The 19341-nt window shown below is 40.8% G+C and overlaps 1 protein-coding gene across 3 annotated transcripts in view; it reads right to left on the bottom strand.

Moving 5' to 3' along the window:
• Scm (Polycomb protein Scm) overlaps positions 1-19341 on the bottom strand; it is a 478066-nt gene that overhangs the window by 125665 nt on the left and 333060 nt on the right. For all 3 annotated transcript variants that reach the window (XM_067142594.2, XM_067142591.2, XM_067142593.2), the window contains one exon: positions 13356-13574. In XM_067142594.2, the coding sequence (XP_066998695.1) occupies positions 13356-13574 (219 nt within the window). The remainder of the gene's footprint in view (positions 1-13355; positions 13575-19341) is intronic.

Below are 19341 nucleotides of genomic sequence, written 5' to 3' on the forward strand. Positions count from 1 at the left end.
ACAGACTAGGGATGCTTAATGGTTGTGATTAGTAGTTTCTGTCTAGAACTGTCTAAGGTACAATACAAGCCCCACACTGGCTCAGATAACATCTACATTCAATGCAGGAGGTACCAGCTACATATCCAGCATTCTTTAACATTACTGGGATATGGGAGCAGAACAACAATCAGAGTGCCCTTGTTAACAGGAAAGCATCTGACCTGGGCGCGTAATGTCACTAACTGGAACCCGGAGGATTGGCAATATGTAGCTTTGAGAAACCTCGAAATAAGTTTTACTTATTCTGACTGCATTCCCCTAACTTATGTATCAATTTGTATTAAATATTTTTTTTTAGGTATCCGCCATTAACGCAATATATGCAAATGACAAGATTCTAACTCAGGCACTCAAGATGTAATGATTGGTGCTTATGATAACCTGGTGGTCTATATATTACTGATGGTGGTTTCGATAATTTCTGTGTTTACATTGTTTTTACCCTCTAGATTCGTTTGATGGACACAACTTGCTTTACAAAACATCGGGATATTCTTCTTTAATTATAACTTATATAAGAGTGAACCTTTTACCTATACAGTAGTCAGCATGTACCTCCACAATTAATAAATTTCATCTGTATCAATAGTGTGTTAATTCCATTTTAAAAATGATACAGTCTTATCTTTAAGTAACAAGTTACATGAATTCTGTGACAAACTATTCTCTCATTTTGGAACTCAAATCCACAAGACCGTTACTCTATGTGCTACAATGTTTGAACTCTTAAAAATGTATATACACTGAACAACCAGAACATTATGACCACCTACCTTATTGCCGGTATGTCCACCTTTGGCACGGATAACAGCAGCAACGCATCTTGGCATGGAACCAATGAGCCCTTGGTAGGTCGCTGGACGGAGTTGGCACTACATCTGCACACACAAGTCACCTAATTCCCACATGTGTTCGATCGAATTAAGATCTGGCGAGTTGGGAGGGCAGTACATCAATTGCAACTCGCCACTGTGTTCCTCGAACTACTTCATCATACTCCTGGTCTTGTGACATGGTGCATTATCTTGTTGAAAACTGCCATTGTCGTTGGGAAACATGATCGTCATGGAGAGGTGTACGTGGTCTGCAACCAGTGTATGATACTTCTCGGTCGTTATGGTGTCTTGCATGAGCCCCACTTGATGCCCACGTGAATGTTCCGCAGAGCATAATTGAGCTGCCGCCAGCGTGTCTCCGTCCCGCAGTACAGGTGTCGAGCTGTTCCCTTGGAAGACAATGGATTCGCACCCTTCCATCGGCATGATGAAGAAGGTATCGGGATTCATCAGACCTTGCAATGCTCTGCAACTGCTCCAACATCCAGCGACGATAGTCACGTGTCCATTTCAGTAGTAGTTGCCGATGTCATGGTGTTAGCATTGGCAGATCGGCTGCGGAGGTTCATCCTTAGGAGTGTTCGGTGCACTGTGTGTTCAGACACATTCGTACTCTGCCCAGCTTTAAGTCTGATGTTACTTCCACCACAGTTTGCTGCCTGTCCTGTTTTACCAGTCTGCCCAGCCTACTACGACGTCCGACATCTGTAATGAGGGGTGGTCACCCAACCCTTCCGACGTCTGGACGTGATTTCACCTTGGTTTCGTCACTTGTTGAAGACACCACAGCACTCCTCGAACACCTGACAAGTCGTGCAGTTTCCGAAATGCATGTGCCGAGCCTCCGGGCCGTCACAATATACCCTCGATCAAACTCAGATAGATCGCGCACCTTCCCCATTCTACACATGGGCAGCACGTTCACTGATATACTAAATGCACTGTGCATGTGTCCAACTAGCAGTCATTTATCGTCAGGTGAAGTTGCTATCGACTGAACGGGTTTATATCGATAGTAGGTAGGTGGTCATAATGTTCTGGCTGATCACTGTGTATGTGCATTTTGTTTTTCTATTTTGTAATCTTATGGGATTCAACCCCATTTGATTTTAATGATACTAAGTCCTTCTAATAATTTACGGTGAACAGCTGAGGATGGCTGTAATGAGCAGCCAAAACCAGTACTACTGAATGATATAAACTGTGTATTGATTAGGAGGAAGAATAAATTAAAATTTGCAAAATATGTAGGTGTGATAAACACGAGAGAACAGTATGAAAACCTTTTTCGCAGTGGCTTATAAAATAACAGTGCATTGAAAGGTGTGAAAAAACACCAGATAACAAATATGAAAACATTTGCATCGGGGCCCATACAAATATCAAAGTATTTTTGCAGGTCACATTCTTTAAAAACAAATGTTAGCAGAAGCATTTTATTTAGGACCAGCGGGTTATTAAACATTATTTTTTGGTCAAACTATTAGAGAATGAATTGCAGAGGTTACACTCGACCATGTGTGACAATGAGGAATGGCATTGGCCACCTATTTGAATCCGACAAAACTGACCAACTTGAGTGATCGAGTCAAAGCTCAAATGTGCAATTCAACATTTGCGAGATACCGACTCCAATCTGCAGTCGATACTGATTCGTGCCACATCTGTGGGGTTAAAGATACGGATGCCAGTCCACTTTCTGACAGATTTTAATTTTGTCTTCATTAGTAACGAATTTCATGACATTTTCTGTATCCATAACGAGGCTATCACAAAACAACTATATACCACACTTGTCATTTCACATGCAATAAATATTCACTACTCCTCGCTGTACCACTCAACATAAAATAATTTTCAAACTCCTGAATGAAATGCGAAATACAAGCATAAACAGGCTCACTGTGTTACTCAGCATTCTTGCTGCCAACCAGCAAGAAAAACTGAACATTCCTGAGGCTAACTGCCTGCTCCTCGAAGGTGCAACTTATCCTGTGAAGTTCAGAAATTCAAGGTCTTTTCCCATAATCACGCAAGTGTGGTGATGGATATTACCCGAGTTGGAAAGCACGTTTCTTTTACAAGGGACGGCAAGTAACATTTTCAGGGCAACGAAAAATGTGATTGAAATAAGCGGTAATAACGAAAATTCGTGACACAATAAGTGAGGTATTTTTTAATTTAATACAATGAGAATTGTGACTTTGAATTTATGACATGCTAAGAGGAAAAACATGTTAATGAGGAAAAGCACTAACGAGGTTTCATGGTATACTACCCCATCTTCAAGGGGTCATTGCTACACTTGTTTTTATATACTCTTAAGAGTACGGATATGCCTATTTTCACTTTGTATGTTCCAATGCACCGTAGAACACATTAACAAGTACAGTCCGTGCATTCCATACAAAGTAATTATTCTCGGCCACGACACTTGAGAAACAGATGCTACTCAAATAAAAGCACTATTCGGCCTGTTCTATTTAGCTGTCAGTCATCTCAACCTCTTGGAATTTGTGGAAAATGCCTGACTTCCAAAGAGTTATGAGTCTGAAATGAATTCAAATTTTTATGAGATGCAACCAATATGATGGCATTAATACAAGACAGAAACAAAAGAAAACTGACCGACTGACACCCGAGAGAGAGATTTTTGTAGAATTTGCTGTGAACTGTCAGAACTGTCTTTTTTAAGGATACCATTTTTTTCAGTGTCCATACAGTTAATAGAAGTCTGACGAAACACAAAATGTAACACTTACAACATTATAACATACAAAAATTTGTCCACGTTGTATTAACTCTCAGAAATGTAACTCACTCAGAGAAAATGTAAACAACTAGAAACAGAAAGAAATTTGAAAGTGCAATTTTTTCAGTACATTCCATAAAACCCAAGAAGATACAAGATTAAAATTTATGCAATGGTAGATGCTAGTTTTTTCTATGCATATAACATGGATATTTATGCTGAAAAACAGCAAGAAGGACCCTTTTCAGACAGTAAAAATTTGAGAGATGTAGTGAAAAGATTTCTATCTCCTATCTTCAATAGAGGAAGGAACGTGATAATTGGTTGTCTGATTATGATTTGGTCACAAAATTGGCTGGGAAAAAGCTCAAATTCCAGCTGAATTGAGAATTACAAAAAGCATGCACCTCTAACAAGACTGTCTGCTTTCAGGAAATAAGCAATGCTTCTTTCTTATGCCCTTAAAGTGAATATAAATATAATACTGATATCCAGTATCCATTATGATGACACTATTGTACCTGAAACTGGAGATCAGAAGAAACCTGATTGTTACATTTGTACAACCAAATTACAGGAGGTGTTGATACAAATGATAAATGGAGTGAATACTACGTTGCCCAGAACACAGAATGATGGCTCTTTGTTTTTGATTTTCCATGCTGAATATGACAACTACCAATGCTCTTCACAGTGAACAGTGAAAGATGAAATGTGAATTTCTTCACGAGTTGTCCAGCAAAGAGCGACTTTAGTCACTGGAGAGCTTCGTGAGAAAAAAAAAAAAATTTTTGCTAGTTGCTTTACGTCGCACCGAAACAGATAGGTCTCCTGGCGATGATGGGAGAGGAAAGGCCTAGGAGTTGGAAGGAAGCGGCCATGGCCTTAATTAAGGTACAGCCCCAGTATTTTCCTGGTGTGAAAATGGGAAACCACAGAAAACCATCTTCAGGGCTGCCGACAGTGGGATTCGAACCCACTATCTCCCTAATGCAAGCACACAGCCGCACGCTTCTAACCACACGTCCAACTCGCCAGTCGTGAGAAAATTGACAAAAACAAAATGCCACTCAAGAAAATTAAGGGGGACAACCTCAGAAGAAAAGATGCAGACTCTGCCTGAAAGAAAAGCGAACTTGGGTAACTCGAAACGTGTTAGTTTTGCAAACAATATATGTGCGTACAGCATTCAAAATACATATGTTTCTACTGCAGTTCTATTTAATCCCAACCTTCATCTTGGTTCAGTTTCAACTTCCAACTGTAAATGTATGTTTTCAGGTAAATGTATATTATTTAGTTTTGGTATTTTACTAGTGTGAATTTATTTTGGTCTGTTATTCTATATATACCACAAGGTAAATGTTATTTTATTTCATTTCTGAGACACTTAAAAGTGTACCAATAAACAATAGAGCAAGTCAATTATGGAATGGAATTTCCAGCTCCTTGGCTGAATGGCCAGTGTACTGGCATTCAGTTCAGAGGGTACCAGGTTCGATTTGAGGCCATGTTGTGACTTAACTGCGTACAGTTAATTCCTCTGATTTTGGAACTGGGTGTTTATGTTTGTCTCAATACACATCTTAGTCTGCACACAACACATTACACTATGAACCACCTTAGAAGAATGCAATAGTGAATATATTCTTTGCATGGTGTTGGCACCAGAGAAGAAATCTAACTGTAAAGCTGAGCTGAATCCATAAGAGGTGCTGATCCCACGCAACTGAGAAAAGGAATATCAATGTCCTCCATTCCCTTAATTGCTGTATCATCATAACTCTCAATGATATTAATGTGGGTGCATATTTCTCAGATATGCATGACCATCCATGCAACGTTTCTAGAAGTGGAAGCTTAAGTAACTTGCTAATAGTAAAAAATTTGAGATGTCTAATTTTATTTCTCTGCTTACGTTAGTCAATGGTAATTTATTTATTTATTTCATGCCTTCATCTGTGGTGAAGTTAAGTCTCATGGCCCCCCTCTTATACTTAACCACATAATAACTAAAATAAACTTCAGAAAACAGAATAATGAAATAATCTAATAAAATAAATATCCTAACCTCATTCTTCTTCCATTCATACTGGCATTCACACAAGCTGTATATACACTGACTTAGCAAATGTCATGGAATAGTCACCTAATAGCGTGTGGGGCCTCCTCTGGCCCTGCGAACTGCAGAGAGACGCCGTGGAAGTGAGTAGACAAGTCCCTGGTAGTCCTCTGGACACAGCTGACACCAAATCGTTTTCAGAGTGGCCGCCAATGCTGGTCTGTTCGTGAGTGCAGGATCCATGGCACGGAGTCTGCATTCCAGGACAATCCAAGATATGCTTGATAGGGTTCATATCGGGGCTCCTGGGGGGCCATGGCGGTTGTAGGACCTCCGCTGCATGTTCCTGGAACCATTCCCAGGCGAAGTGGGAGCGATGTGGCGGCGCATTATCATCTTGAAGCACCGCAGAACCGTCTGGGCGCTGGAAGGCCAAAAATGGGTGGAGATGGTCTCCGAGCAGCTCAACATACCGCGTACCATTCAAAGTCTCTCTTCCAGAACAACTAGGGGGCCCATTCCATAGCAGGAAAATGCACCCCCAGATCACAACAGAGACACCAACGTCCTGGACCACACCTTCGAGGCAGGCGGGATCCATCGCTTCATGTGGTCTGCGCCATACACGGTGCCTCCCATCGGCAAAGTGCAGTTGAAATTGTGATTTGTCCGACCATCTCACGTTATGCCATTGTTCCAGTGTCCACCCTGGTGACTGGCGACAAATGCGCGTCGCTGTGCCTGATGACGTTGGGTTAACAGTGGCACCCGCGTGCGGCGCTGGTTCCCATACCCCACAGAACCCATGTTCCTACGGATTGTCCACTGGGAGACGTGTCTAGCACAGTATGTGTTGAACTGAGCCATGATTTGTTGCACGGTTGCCCACCTGTCACTACTGACAATCCGTCCAGATGCCGCCGGTTACGGTCATCGAGGGTGGCTGGACGGCCGGTCGTTCGTCTGTTGTGGACAGTGACACCCGCACTCAACCATTCACGATACACCCTGGACACGGTTGATCGTGTGAAGCTGAATTCCTGCACCACTTCCGAAATCGCACTTCCCATCCGTCGGGCACTGACCACCATACCCCGTTCGAACGGTGTCAGCTCACGACGACATTCCATGTTACACCTGTCACATTCACAGCCACTGCTCACAGGGTCTCCTATACAACTGCCGCTGGCACAGGGGGTGTGTGGTGTGCAGAGAACACATCTGCGCATCAGTGCTCTGCTATCCCATGACATTTGCTCAGGCAGTGTACATTTAATAGGTAATCTCGGCAAGACCGCTTGAAAGAAGCTAAAGGGGCGCAATTCCTAACACTGACTGGAAGGGAATTCCATAGCCTTGGATCATACACATGAAAAGAGCGGTTATATGATGAGCGATGCACAGGAATTGAGAGTGTAGTAGTCAATCGTGTATTATGTTCATGAGAGGAGAGTAATTTAAGCTTTGAGGATAAATACTGGGGTTTTGGGGTTTAGATTCATTCAACAGATGAATTACAAGAGTTGCAATGTGAATATATCGTAGTTTATAAATTTTTACCAGGAGAGTATTTTACAATGCAGGAGGTGAAAATGAAAACCTACAACCTGTTTTCCAGTCAGTGACCGGGTCAGTGATGGAATGAATGAAGCCCCCATCTTGCAGTGAGGATAGGAATTCCGCTGGCTGCTGAAACCTGTCGCACTCTTCTGGGGCAATGATTAATGACTGACAGATGAAATGACATTGGAGAGTGTTGCTGGAATAAAAGATGACAGGGAAAACCGGAGTACCCGGAGAAAAACCTGTTCCACTTCCGCTTTGTCCAGCACAAATCTCACATGGAGTGACCAGGATTTGAACCACGGAACCCAGCGGTGAGAGGCCGACGCACTGCCGCCCGAGCCATGGAGGCTTCAATGTGGGAGATATGAGTTGAATATTTAATTGAAAATACCGTATTTACTCGCGTATTAGACCCCTTTTTTTTTTTCCACTTTTACAGTCAAAAAATGCGAAGGGGGGTCCAATATGCGATAACGTCAAATTTCGTGCAGTGAACACATGACTTCTAGGCTATAAATTGTACACGTAAACATTCTACACTATTCTTTAATAAACTTATGAATGTATTCTGCGTTTTACTGGCTATTTTCGTTCGAAAATTTATAAATTTAAAAAGACAATGGTGAACATGACTTTTAGGCCTACATATATTTTAAATATAATCAATCACTTTTATTTACCGTATTAAGCAATGTTAACACAAAATAATGAAAAAGAACTTAATGGCCAGTCATTTGTCACTGTCAGTTGTATTTGATAGTTCGGGAAACACGCGAGCATCGTCGTACCTACGTTACCAACGCTCAGCTGATGCAATACGACCGCGGCGCACAGCCCGCATAAAATGTAATACTGTACTCCAAAAGATAATTATTCATGAGGTAAAATAAATTCACAAAATATACACTTACTAACAACATCCGGCACTAAAATGAGAATACAAGAATAAAAGAGAGTGAGGAAATAACAAATTACGGTACTTACAGTTAAGGGAGGTTATGGTGTACAAAAGAAACACTCCACTGAATCCGAGACTCAAGTAACTTTCTTGCCACGTGTATTTCCCGGAATAAACGAGACATGGTACACACAGAACTAGATACACTAACCAACACACAAATATCAATAAAACTACAGCTACAATAAACTATTAAACGCATAAAAAACGACGTTATTGCACTAATGCTGTGAACTACGCTATCCTAGAGAGATGAAGACTAGAAGTAATATAACAATTTAAAAAACACAAATTACTGATGAAAATGTTCAAGATCGCAAACCGTATCGGTAGGCAAAAAGTCTATTTACAAGCTATAATGTTCAGGTTATAGCAATCCTAACCACTGCATTCATCTGAACCATCGTCTGTGTCGTCATCTTCCCCGCTGCTGGCGTTACCATCCCACGTGACGTCGTCTTCACTCCCATCAAGAGCATTTGAGATCCCGGTTTTTTTTGAAACTTTTCACAATAGTTTCGTTCTTGATAAGAGCCCACGCAGTGAGAACCCATTCACATATGGTTTCTAGAGATGGTCTCTGTATTCTCCCAGTTGGTGTGAATTTATGTGTAGCAGAAGCCATCCATTCCGAATAAAGCCTTTTCATGTGACCCTTAAATGGCTTGTTAATGGACACATCTAGAGGCTGGAGTATTGATGTTAGACCTCCAGGGATGATTGCGAGATCCGTCTTTAGGGATTTCAGTTCGTCCTTAATGGCATCTAACAAATGACCCCTAAAGCTATCTAACACAATTAAGGCTTTCTGCTGCAGTAGTGCTCCAGGACGACGACTCCACACGGTTTTCAGCCAGTCTTGAACCAGGTCTGCTGTCATCCAACCTTTCTCATGTACTCGAACATGAATACCGCTCGGAAATTTTCCCTTTGGTAGAGTCTTCCGTTTAAATATTATGCATGGAGGAAGCTTCCTACCATCGGCAGTTACGCAAAGCATGACTGTACATCTCATTTTCTCAGCACCACTTGTACGCATTACGACACTAGAAGCACCTTTTTCATGAATAGTAGTGTTTCGGGGCATGTCGAAATAGATCGGAGTTTGATCTGCATTGCCAATCTGAGAAAGCAAGTAGTTGTTTAATTTCCTTTGCTGAATGATGTAACGATGAAAAGAGATGACTTTATCCGTATAATCGTGAGGTAGTCTCTGGCAAATAGTTGTTCGTCTTCTCAAACTCAGACCATTTCTCCTCATGAAACGTGTAGCCCAACCCCTGCTGGCTTTGAACTGTTGCCGACTGAGATTCAATGTTCTTGCCACTTCAAGTGCTTTAAGCTGTATCATATCATGAGTTACAGCAAAACCATCATTTCTCAACTCTGTTATATATTCTAGTACTTTGATATCGATCTCAGGATATTTGCCCGTTTTGGTCCCACGAAAAGTTCGCAAACTTTAATTTGCTGCTTCCAGTTTCTCTTTTTGCTTGCACCAATATCTGATCATGTTTGGTTGCACATTAAATGTCCTGGCCGCTGACTTCACCCCTTGTTTTTCCGCTAAATTCACAGCGTTTAATTTGAAAGCTGCGGTGAAACTACATTTCTTAGGTTTCGTACTATTTACCTCCATGATTTGAAGCGAAACTCACTTAACAACAGGCAACTTAACTAGACACACGCCACTATCAAAAGAAAGTTGTTAATTGTACGTTTTTGCGCCATTATTGTACCGATACCACTACCTTCGTGATGTAAGCAAGCTGTACTACTGTAGGCGTCCGTGCGTGCTCACTTGTGTCTAGGCAATGACGTGCAGCCATAATCGGCTGAACCCGGACCTGCTCGGGTAATCTCGGCATATAGCCCGTCCCACCAAGCATTTCAGCGCGGTGCAGCCAGCAGCACTCACAATGGCCAGTAGCATGAATACGAACAGCTGTTACTTTTTAGAATTAGGTACCGGTAATCAGTTTAATAGCCACAGAATCTCTTATGATAGTGTAATTCATATATTTCAGTTATTCCTATGTTGGTCTGGTTGTTCTCTAGACATGAGTGAGAGAGTACATTCTATTTCACTTGATAGTTCACCTCGTGGGTCACTTTGGAAATTTGAAAAGCGCTGTTGTTATTAACTTAAATAAGAAATCGAACTCAGGGCCCCGGGAACGGCAGCTAATAGTGCTAAAGCTACGGAAATAGACATCTCTTAACTATAAGACAGACGTATCACACGATTTTGGTGTGAGCTTGAATCGGGCGGGTCGGACGGACGAACCTTGAGATCTCTCAGTGTAGAAAGCTGCGGTGAGTGGAGAGTTTCACTTCCGCCTCTCATCCTACAGGGAGGCCAACCAGCCGGCAATGGAACCAACAGTAACAAAGTTTGTCATATTGACATATATAAGGTTAAGAATTCAAAGCATATTTTCATAAACCGCCATTTGCGTCACAAGTACTGATTATATGAGCTTTTACGGGACATTTTAAGTCTCAATTCATTCACTGATGGCCGATTGCGAGTCTACGGAGGAATACTTGCCACCGTATTTTCTGACATGTTGGCAATTTTCCAAGACACAGACACACGTACTGTGATAGTCTGTAGTTGGAAAGTCGAGAATAAAAAAGTAGTAGGCCTATTTCTCCGTTTACGCTAATCCACCTACGAACTCGGACAATATTCTGTGATGCTTGTACCGTACTGCTGTAGTGGCTGTCGCAGATAAAGATGTCAGCTCCAATTGTGCCGATCTGGCAAAAGGCAGCTGAGGGCTCAAGAAAATGTGCGCAAACTTGTACACACATTTGTACGACGTCATCAGAGCTGCAGTACAGCTTGTAGTACCCGCTACGAAGTGGAATCGTTTATTGGTCTCAGCTGAATTTCGTTACGGGGTCTAATATGCGAGATTTATTTTTTTCCATTCTCTTGGTCTCAAAAATCCGGGGGGGGGTCTAATAGGCGAGGGGGTCTAATACACGAGTAAATACGGTATAAACCTAATGCACGAATTCACTGCCCTCTGTAATTTCAATATTTGTTCCATGGCGGCATCTATCATTACAATATCACAATAAGTATGTGAAATATGAGGGTCTGGATAAGGTTAATTTTAATGCTTAGTGGAAGAAGGGATTGGTGAGTTTAGAGAGTTAATATGTCCACCTTTTCAATACAAATTATAAATGATATACATCTAGACTCGAGAAACCCTTGCTCAGAATCGCCGCGATTTTCTGCCATGAATTTTTTATGCTAGTTGACTGATGATGGGCCGTACCATACACCGGCATAGTTGTAGCCAGCTCCCACTCTAAAATGCTAGATTGCTGCTCTATTAAAAGGATCTCTTTAACGTAGCGCAACGAAAATCGTGAACATTACCTTATTTCTCATATGGTGTGTACATATCATTTTTAATATTATTGACATTAGACTGTGCCTTCCATTGCTTAAACTTTTTATAGAAATTATTTTATTCAACCATCCTTAACTTAAAATTCTATTGATCGTACATACAGTTTGCTAAGATCATCGTGTCGTTACATTGTTCATTTTATTCCTTACATTTGTGTAATTTGCTTCATGGCTGATGACGTACGACGTAGGTTGAAACTGGTCCCTGAATGTTAATATAGATGTATATCAGTTATAATCTGTATTGAAAAGGTGGACATTAAATATAAAATATTTAACTATTATTGTAATTCACAGTTCAATATGGACCATTAATCATGACATTTTTATCTTTTGAGTTTTGAGAGGGTAAAGTGACAAGTGAATTTTCCTACAGATGCTTGTCATGTGCTCACTCCAGTCTAGTGATATTTTACAGACTTCTGAAATGGTATAGCTACACCACAAAGCAAAAGTAAAGGCAATAACTTCTTGTTTAGGATATTTAGCTGCCTTTGCTGCTCTATTATAATATTATAATGTATCTTTAGGATTAATTAATAGACAATTCTCATTAGAATACGAGCTAATCAGATTTAAAATAGAATTCATTTGGTTTGGATTAAGTAATTAAGTAATTCACTATCATAAAAGTATATGAGATTTCCAGTCATTCTCTGTTCACATCAGTCAAAGTATTTTCTTGTTTCCCCTCTTTCAGTTTCCCAATAAAGATTATACCAAAGTTCATTAATATTTCTCTTTTACATTAACGCTATCAACAACATTCTTACTCTGTGTGTGGGTACAGGAAAGAGAATGATGACGAATAAAAATAAGAGTTAAACATCCAGAAATTAAGTGAATATAAATGGGAAGTGCTTTATACCACAATATAAAAAAACCTGCTGTGGACTAGTGATATACTGATAAATACACAGTACATATTATATCCCTATAACAACATATGGAGCAGAGTTTGCCTGTGACCAAAATAAACAAAAGCCATATCTAGGCAACAGAAATGAGGTTTCTGCGGAGCAAGGTTCAAAGGACAAAAAGGGACAGAATTAAGAATGAAGGCATAAGGAAAACAATTAAATTAGAGAAGCTGAATGATACGATATAGAGGAACGCTGAGATGGACTGGACACACCATATGGATGAACAATGAAAAGATGACAAAACAGATTTTGAATGAAACTGCACTTGGAAGAGAACAGCGGTTAAAGAAAACCAAGAACAAGACAAATGGATTTAGTGAAGAATAGCATTAAAAATGAGGAGTTGTGGAAAGAATGAGGAAAGTGGAAAAGAATCATACTGGTCCCACCCTTGCATGAACTCAATAAGGAGAAATGGTGATGTCAATGAAGGTAGTTAAAATATTAGGTTGGACTAAGTAATTAAGTAATTCACTAATATAGAAGTATTTGAGATTTCCAGTCACTATTTCTCTGTTTACATCAGTCAAGGTATTTTCTTGGTTCCCTCTTTCTGTATCCCAATAATGATTATACCAAAGTTTTGGATCATTAATATTTTTCTTTTATATCGATGCTATCAACAACATTCTTACTCTGCATATTGTTTTCTAACTTACAAGTTTCATTAGCCTTTATACCTAACAAGTGGATTGGATTTTCTGAGTGGAATAATTTTAAATCCATAATCCATCAAACAGACTTTAGTATAGAATTTTTAATAAAAATGCAATACCAAATACTCACTAGACGGTGGTTGCTTCTGCATGGTCGAAGTATCTGGCTCTGTAACAGTAATGTGTGGGGCTGATGAAGAATCACGATCTATTACCAAAGCTGAATTAGTTCCACCATCTCCAGGAGATAGCTGCTGGGACTCAACAGCTCCAGGAGATCCTCCAGTCCCAGCCAACGGAGGTGGTATGTTGCAAACACGAGCTTTGTATCGACTAGCTCCATGTGCAGCTGCAATTACAATCCAACATTAGTCTGCTTTTTTTTTTTAACATACAACATGGATATCAAGTCAAGTTTTAAAAATACTGAAGTTCATAAAATCTCACAAATAGTAATTCATTTGAAGAACTCTTCTTACTGAACATTCAACAATCCTTCACTTTACAGTGATGGGACACTGTGATCAACAACTTCATATACTTATTGTAACGGTTCAAATCCTGTTTAAAAGCATTCATCTGTATTATTATTATCATTATTATTATTATTATTGTTTGACTCAATTCTATAATCTGATTTTGCTATGTATTATTGAATTATCATTTGCTTCATTGTAGCTCATTTATTCTGTATATACTGTCCCCTTCAAATTTGGCCTACAATAAACATTTTATTGTGTGCTAAAATGAGAGGCTATTATTTCATTAGTACGGGTGAAATATTTCCAGTCCTGTGTTACAAAGACGTGTTTGCATGCACGGAACTGGTTTTCACCAGCGGAGAGCCAAGTATTAATTTTTCAATCAAACAGTCAGCTGTATCACATGACCCAGTGGGAATTTTCAAGGCCACTACAAGGTGCATTGCGCATGTCAACATCTTTGAATGAGAGTACTTTCGAGAATTGTAATAACCTACCAGGTGTGAGCCAATGGCCAATTACGAGTCGATATGGAGATACACGCACCTTAAGGAACACTTAAATACTCAAGTTTTCCGAAGAAACGCTCTCTTACTTGCATTCTTCTAACTGGATTTCTATGACGCAGGCATTATGTCACTTCGATAATTGAAATTTGTAGTACTTCATCTCTGCGTCATTATAAATTTACTACCCTCTTACAGTATAACAGTCAACGAGTCTGGCAGATTTTCTCAGGCTAAGTTACGTGCTGTTCATCTATAAAACTTGACGTATTTGTGTGTGGAATACCTACTAAAAATCTGTGTCAGTTTCAGCCTTCACCGTACTAAAAGAAAGAAGAGGATCGCCACGTGGTTACTGGAGTTCATCAAGATGTTTCAACTATCTGAAGAGGAAACCTACAGCATTTCTGCTCTGGACTTGGCTGCTGCGATGGTGTACTAAAATGTAGGCAACATCTAACATGGGAAGATAACGACGGAAGCAGATAACCAATAACATGTGATCCAGTAATTTCAGATCATCAGCAGAGATGCAGGTTTTTCATACATTTAAGTACCCCTTTATAATATTTTACCTGTTCATCTTTGTAAAAATAATGCTTACTTATTCATTAGTCATAGAATTTCTATTAGAATTGCAGAATTAGCTAATATCTTCATTCTTCTTTTACATGGGAAATGGTAGAGTTGTCACGTAGTGTGTGAGTGATTACTGGTTTTATTAGAGTAGCTAGGATGTGTGCGTGTCTTCTATAATTACTCTAAATGTCCCAATTAATAGTCCAGTGTTATTTAAAAATCATTGTCCTCATCGATAAATGATAATTTAATTTTGAAATTATTTTCAATGTGGAAGCCATGTGGGACAGATTCCCGGCATGTTTGTTATGCCGGATTTCAATGTAAATTTTCTTCTTGTTGGATTTCACGAGTGTTAGTGTCATCTGGTTTATTATAGAATTTTGGTTTACGTAAAATTAATTTTTTTTTTTGCTAGGGGCTTTACGTCGCACCGACACAGATAGGTCTTATGGCGACGATGGGATAGGAAAGGCCTAGGAGTTGGAAGGAAGCGTCCGTGGCCTTAATTAAGGTACAGCCCCAGCATTTGCCTGGTGTGAAAATGGGAAACCACGGAAAACCATCTTCAGGGCTGCCGATAGTGGCATTCGAACCTACTATCTCCCGGATGCAAGCTCACAGCCACGCGCCTCTACGCGCACGGCCAACTCTCCCGGTAAATTAATAACTAGCATGCCTATAATAATAATAATAATAATAATAATAATAATAATAATAATAATAATAATAATAATAATAATAATAATAATAATTCCAGCTCGGGTCAAACCAATGAGTAAGGGTCGTGAGATTAAATATTGCTTGATCTTGTTGTAAGATGTTAATATGAGCTCAATTAGGATGAATATGAACCTGGAATATGGCAGAATCCCGACGGATCATTTACTGTATTTACTGAATTATTGAATTTACACTGACTGACAGAGCAAATGCAACACCAAGAAGGAGTGGTCAGAACTTTATGCCAATTGCAGGGTAGACTGACGTCACTGAGGTATGCTCATGATGTGAAATGCGCCGCTGTGCTGCGCACGTAGCGAACGATAAATGGGACACGGCGTTGGCGAATGGCCCACTTCGTACCGTGATTTCTCAGCCGACAGTCATTGTAGAACGTGTTGTCGTGTGCCACAGGACACGTGTATAGCTAAGAATGCCAGGCCGCCGTCAACGGAGGCATTTCCAGCAGACAGACGACTTTACGAGGGGTATGGTGATCGGGCTGAGAAGGGCAGGTTGGTCCCTTCGTCAAATCGCATCGATACCCATAGGGATGTGTCCACGGTGCAGCGCCTGTGGCGAAGATGGTTGGTGCAGGGACATGTGGCACGTGCGAGGGGTCCAGGCGCAGCCCGAGTGACGTCAGCACGCGAGGATCGGCGCATCCGCCGCCAAGCGGTGGCAGCCCCGCACGCCATGTCAACCGCCATTCTTCAGCATGTGCAAGACACCCTGGCTGTTCCAATATCGACCAGAACAATTTCCCGTCGATTGATTGAAGGAGGCCTGTACTCCCGGCGTCCGCTCAGAAGACTACCATTGACTCCACAGCATAGACGTGCACGCCTGGCATGGTGCCGGGCTAGAGCGACTTGGATGAGGGAATGGCGGAACGTCGTGTTCTCCGATGAGTCACGCTTCTGTTCTGTCAGTGATAGTCACCGCAGACGAGTGTGGCGTCGGCGTGGAGAAAGGTCAAATCCGGCAGTAACTGTGGAGCGCCCTACCGCTAGACAACGCGGCATCATGGTTTGGGGCGCTATTGCGTATGATTCCACGTCACCTTTAGTGCGTATTCAAGGCACGTTAAATGCCCACCGCTACGTGCAGCATGTGCAGCATGTGCAGCATGTGCTGCAGCCGGTGGCACTCCCGTACCTTCAGGGGCTGCCCAATGCTCTGTTTCAGCAGGATAATGCCCGCCCACACACTGCTCGCATCTCCCAACAGGCTCTACGAGGTGTACAGATGCTTCCGTGGCCACGTACTCTCCGGATCTCTCACCAATCGAACACGTGTGGGATCTCATTGGACGCCGTTTGCAAACTCTGCCCCAGCCTCGTACGGACGACCAACTGTGGCAAATGGTTGACAGAGAAAGGAGAACCATCCCACAGGACACCATCCGCACTCTTATTGAGTCTGTACCTCGACGTGTTTCTGCGTGCATCGCCGCTCGCGGTGGTCCTACATCCTACTGAGTCGATGCCGTGAGCATTGTGTAACCTGCATATCGGTTTGAAATAAACATCAATTACTCATCCGTGCCGTCTCTGTTTTTTCCCGAACTCTCATCCCTTTCGAACCACTCCTCCTTGGTGTTGCATTGTCACTGTCAGTCAGTGTATTTAATTTTATTTGAAGAGTACGTGTTTGATGAAACAATATTTCTTCAAATGTGGAGCACATGTTGATTGAGTGTAGATTTAAGTAATAATAATGTCGTGACTCATGAACCATAAATGCGAATGCTAATGTTTGACCTGTATTATGTGCGTATCTGTAGGCGACAATTCTTGCAGATATCTACCGCTGATATTATTATGACCAACATTGTGAAAATTTCATCATCTCTGACTAAGTGATCACTCAGATTTTCATCACATTTCTGAGAGTCGTAAATTATTTTTGACCGATACCGTCATCGTGATATTTCATGTGCCTAGGGTAAAAACCAAACACAAAATTCAAAGTCTAGAATTCGTTGTAAATAGTCTAAATAATACTCATGTGTCTTTGTGTGAATGCTGTGTGTGTGTGTGTGTGTGTGTTATAGTGATTTTCATTCATTCAATCAATCAATCAATCAATCAATCAATCAATACTGATCTGCATTTAGGGCAGTCGCCCAGGTGGCAGATTCTCTATCTGTTGTTTTCCTAGCCTTTTCTTAAATGATTGCAAAGAAATTGGAAATTTATTGAACATCTCCCTTGGTAAGTTATTCAAATCCCTAACTCCCCTTCCTATAAACAAATATTTGCTCAAATTTGTCCTCTTGAATTCCAACTTTATCTTCATATTGTGATCTTTCCTACTTTTAAAGACACCATCCAAACTTATTCGTCTACTGATCTCCTCCCACGCCATCTCTCCACTGACAGCTCGGAACATACCACTTAGTCAAGCAGCTTGTCTCCTTTCTCCCAAGTCTTCCCAGCCCAAACTTTGCAACATTTTTGTAACACTACTCTTTTGTCGGAAATCGCCCAGAACAAATCAAGCTGCTTTGATCATGTAAGATCGTGATGTATTTAGAGATGAATTCCCACTTCAATTTGAACCTTGAGCAGCATGTGAACGTGTTGTTACACAGACTCTGTGTAAACTTCCCTGGAACCACCTAATATATAAAGGAACGAATGTCATTCACATAGACAGCATACAACTGTAAAAATTCACTTATCCCGGATGCACACAGACTGAATTATGTAACGAACAGCCGGAATTTTAAGAATTTTATATCACACCAATTGTATCATAATTTTATCGTATTTCATGTATCACCACATTAATTGTATGTTATTTTATAATGTGTTAAAATGTGTTTTAGATGTTTTAGGAATATATATCTTGTTTTAATTTGTACTCAAGGCTGATGATGGCACATAGATGCCGAAACTAGTACCATTTGACTATTTGACATGTGATTAAATCACAATAAAACGTCATTGTATTGAATAGGTGGACCTTGAAAGAATTTAATTTTGTTGTGACATATCGGCAGGTAGAAGAGACCCTCGACATCCCTGCACCAGCTATTCATTCAACTCTACATGACGATCTCCATGTTAGAAAGGTTTGTTCCCTTTGAGTGCTCCATTCACTTTCAGAGAAACAAAGGGTACATCGAGTGAAAATGGTGCCAGAAAATGCTAAAATAGTTTGAAAATGGGACTTTACGTAACGTACATAACATCGTTACAGGTGACGAAACTTGGCTTTATTATTACAATAGCCCATGAAAATCCCAGAACAAGGTGTGGCTGTTTGAAGATGAGGGTACTCCTATGACTGCGTGAAAGTCAAGGTCAGTGAAGAAAAGGATGATTGCAGTATTCTTCACTAAACGGGGCATCCTGACTCGGGTTATGCTAGAAACACAAAGGACAGTTACTGCGAAGTGGTACAGCGAGACTTGTCTGCCTCAAGTCACCCAGGCTCTCAAGCAGCTCCGTCCAAGGTCACGGCTCAACACTTGGCTATTGCATCACGACAATGCTCCAGCCAGGGCCGGAATTAGGAGATTTGTCGTTGGGGGGGGGGGCAAGGCTCAGTTTGCCGCCCCCCTCCCCCGTCCCCCAATCACCCTCCCTCTCCCTCCCACTTCCCTACCGCTAAAATATAATACCTCCGTAAGCTATTTTTTAGATGCGGCAGTTGAAATTGCACACCATATGTATACTACTAAGAAGTTTCATTTATGAAAAACACTTATAGACATATATACGTGTACATATTAATACATACATTACACTTATATTGAAAAATACTTATATAATATACTTATAAGATGACTAATACAAATAATTTGTTTGTAGTGAAA

Source organism: Anabrus simplex, chromosome 3 (genome assembly GCF_040414725.1).
Source record: "Anabrus simplex isolate iqAnaSimp1 chromosome 3, ASM4041472v1, whole genome shotgun sequence".
NCBI classification, from domain to species: Eukaryota; Metazoa; Arthropoda; class Insecta; order Orthoptera; family Tettigoniidae; genus Anabrus; species Anabrus simplex.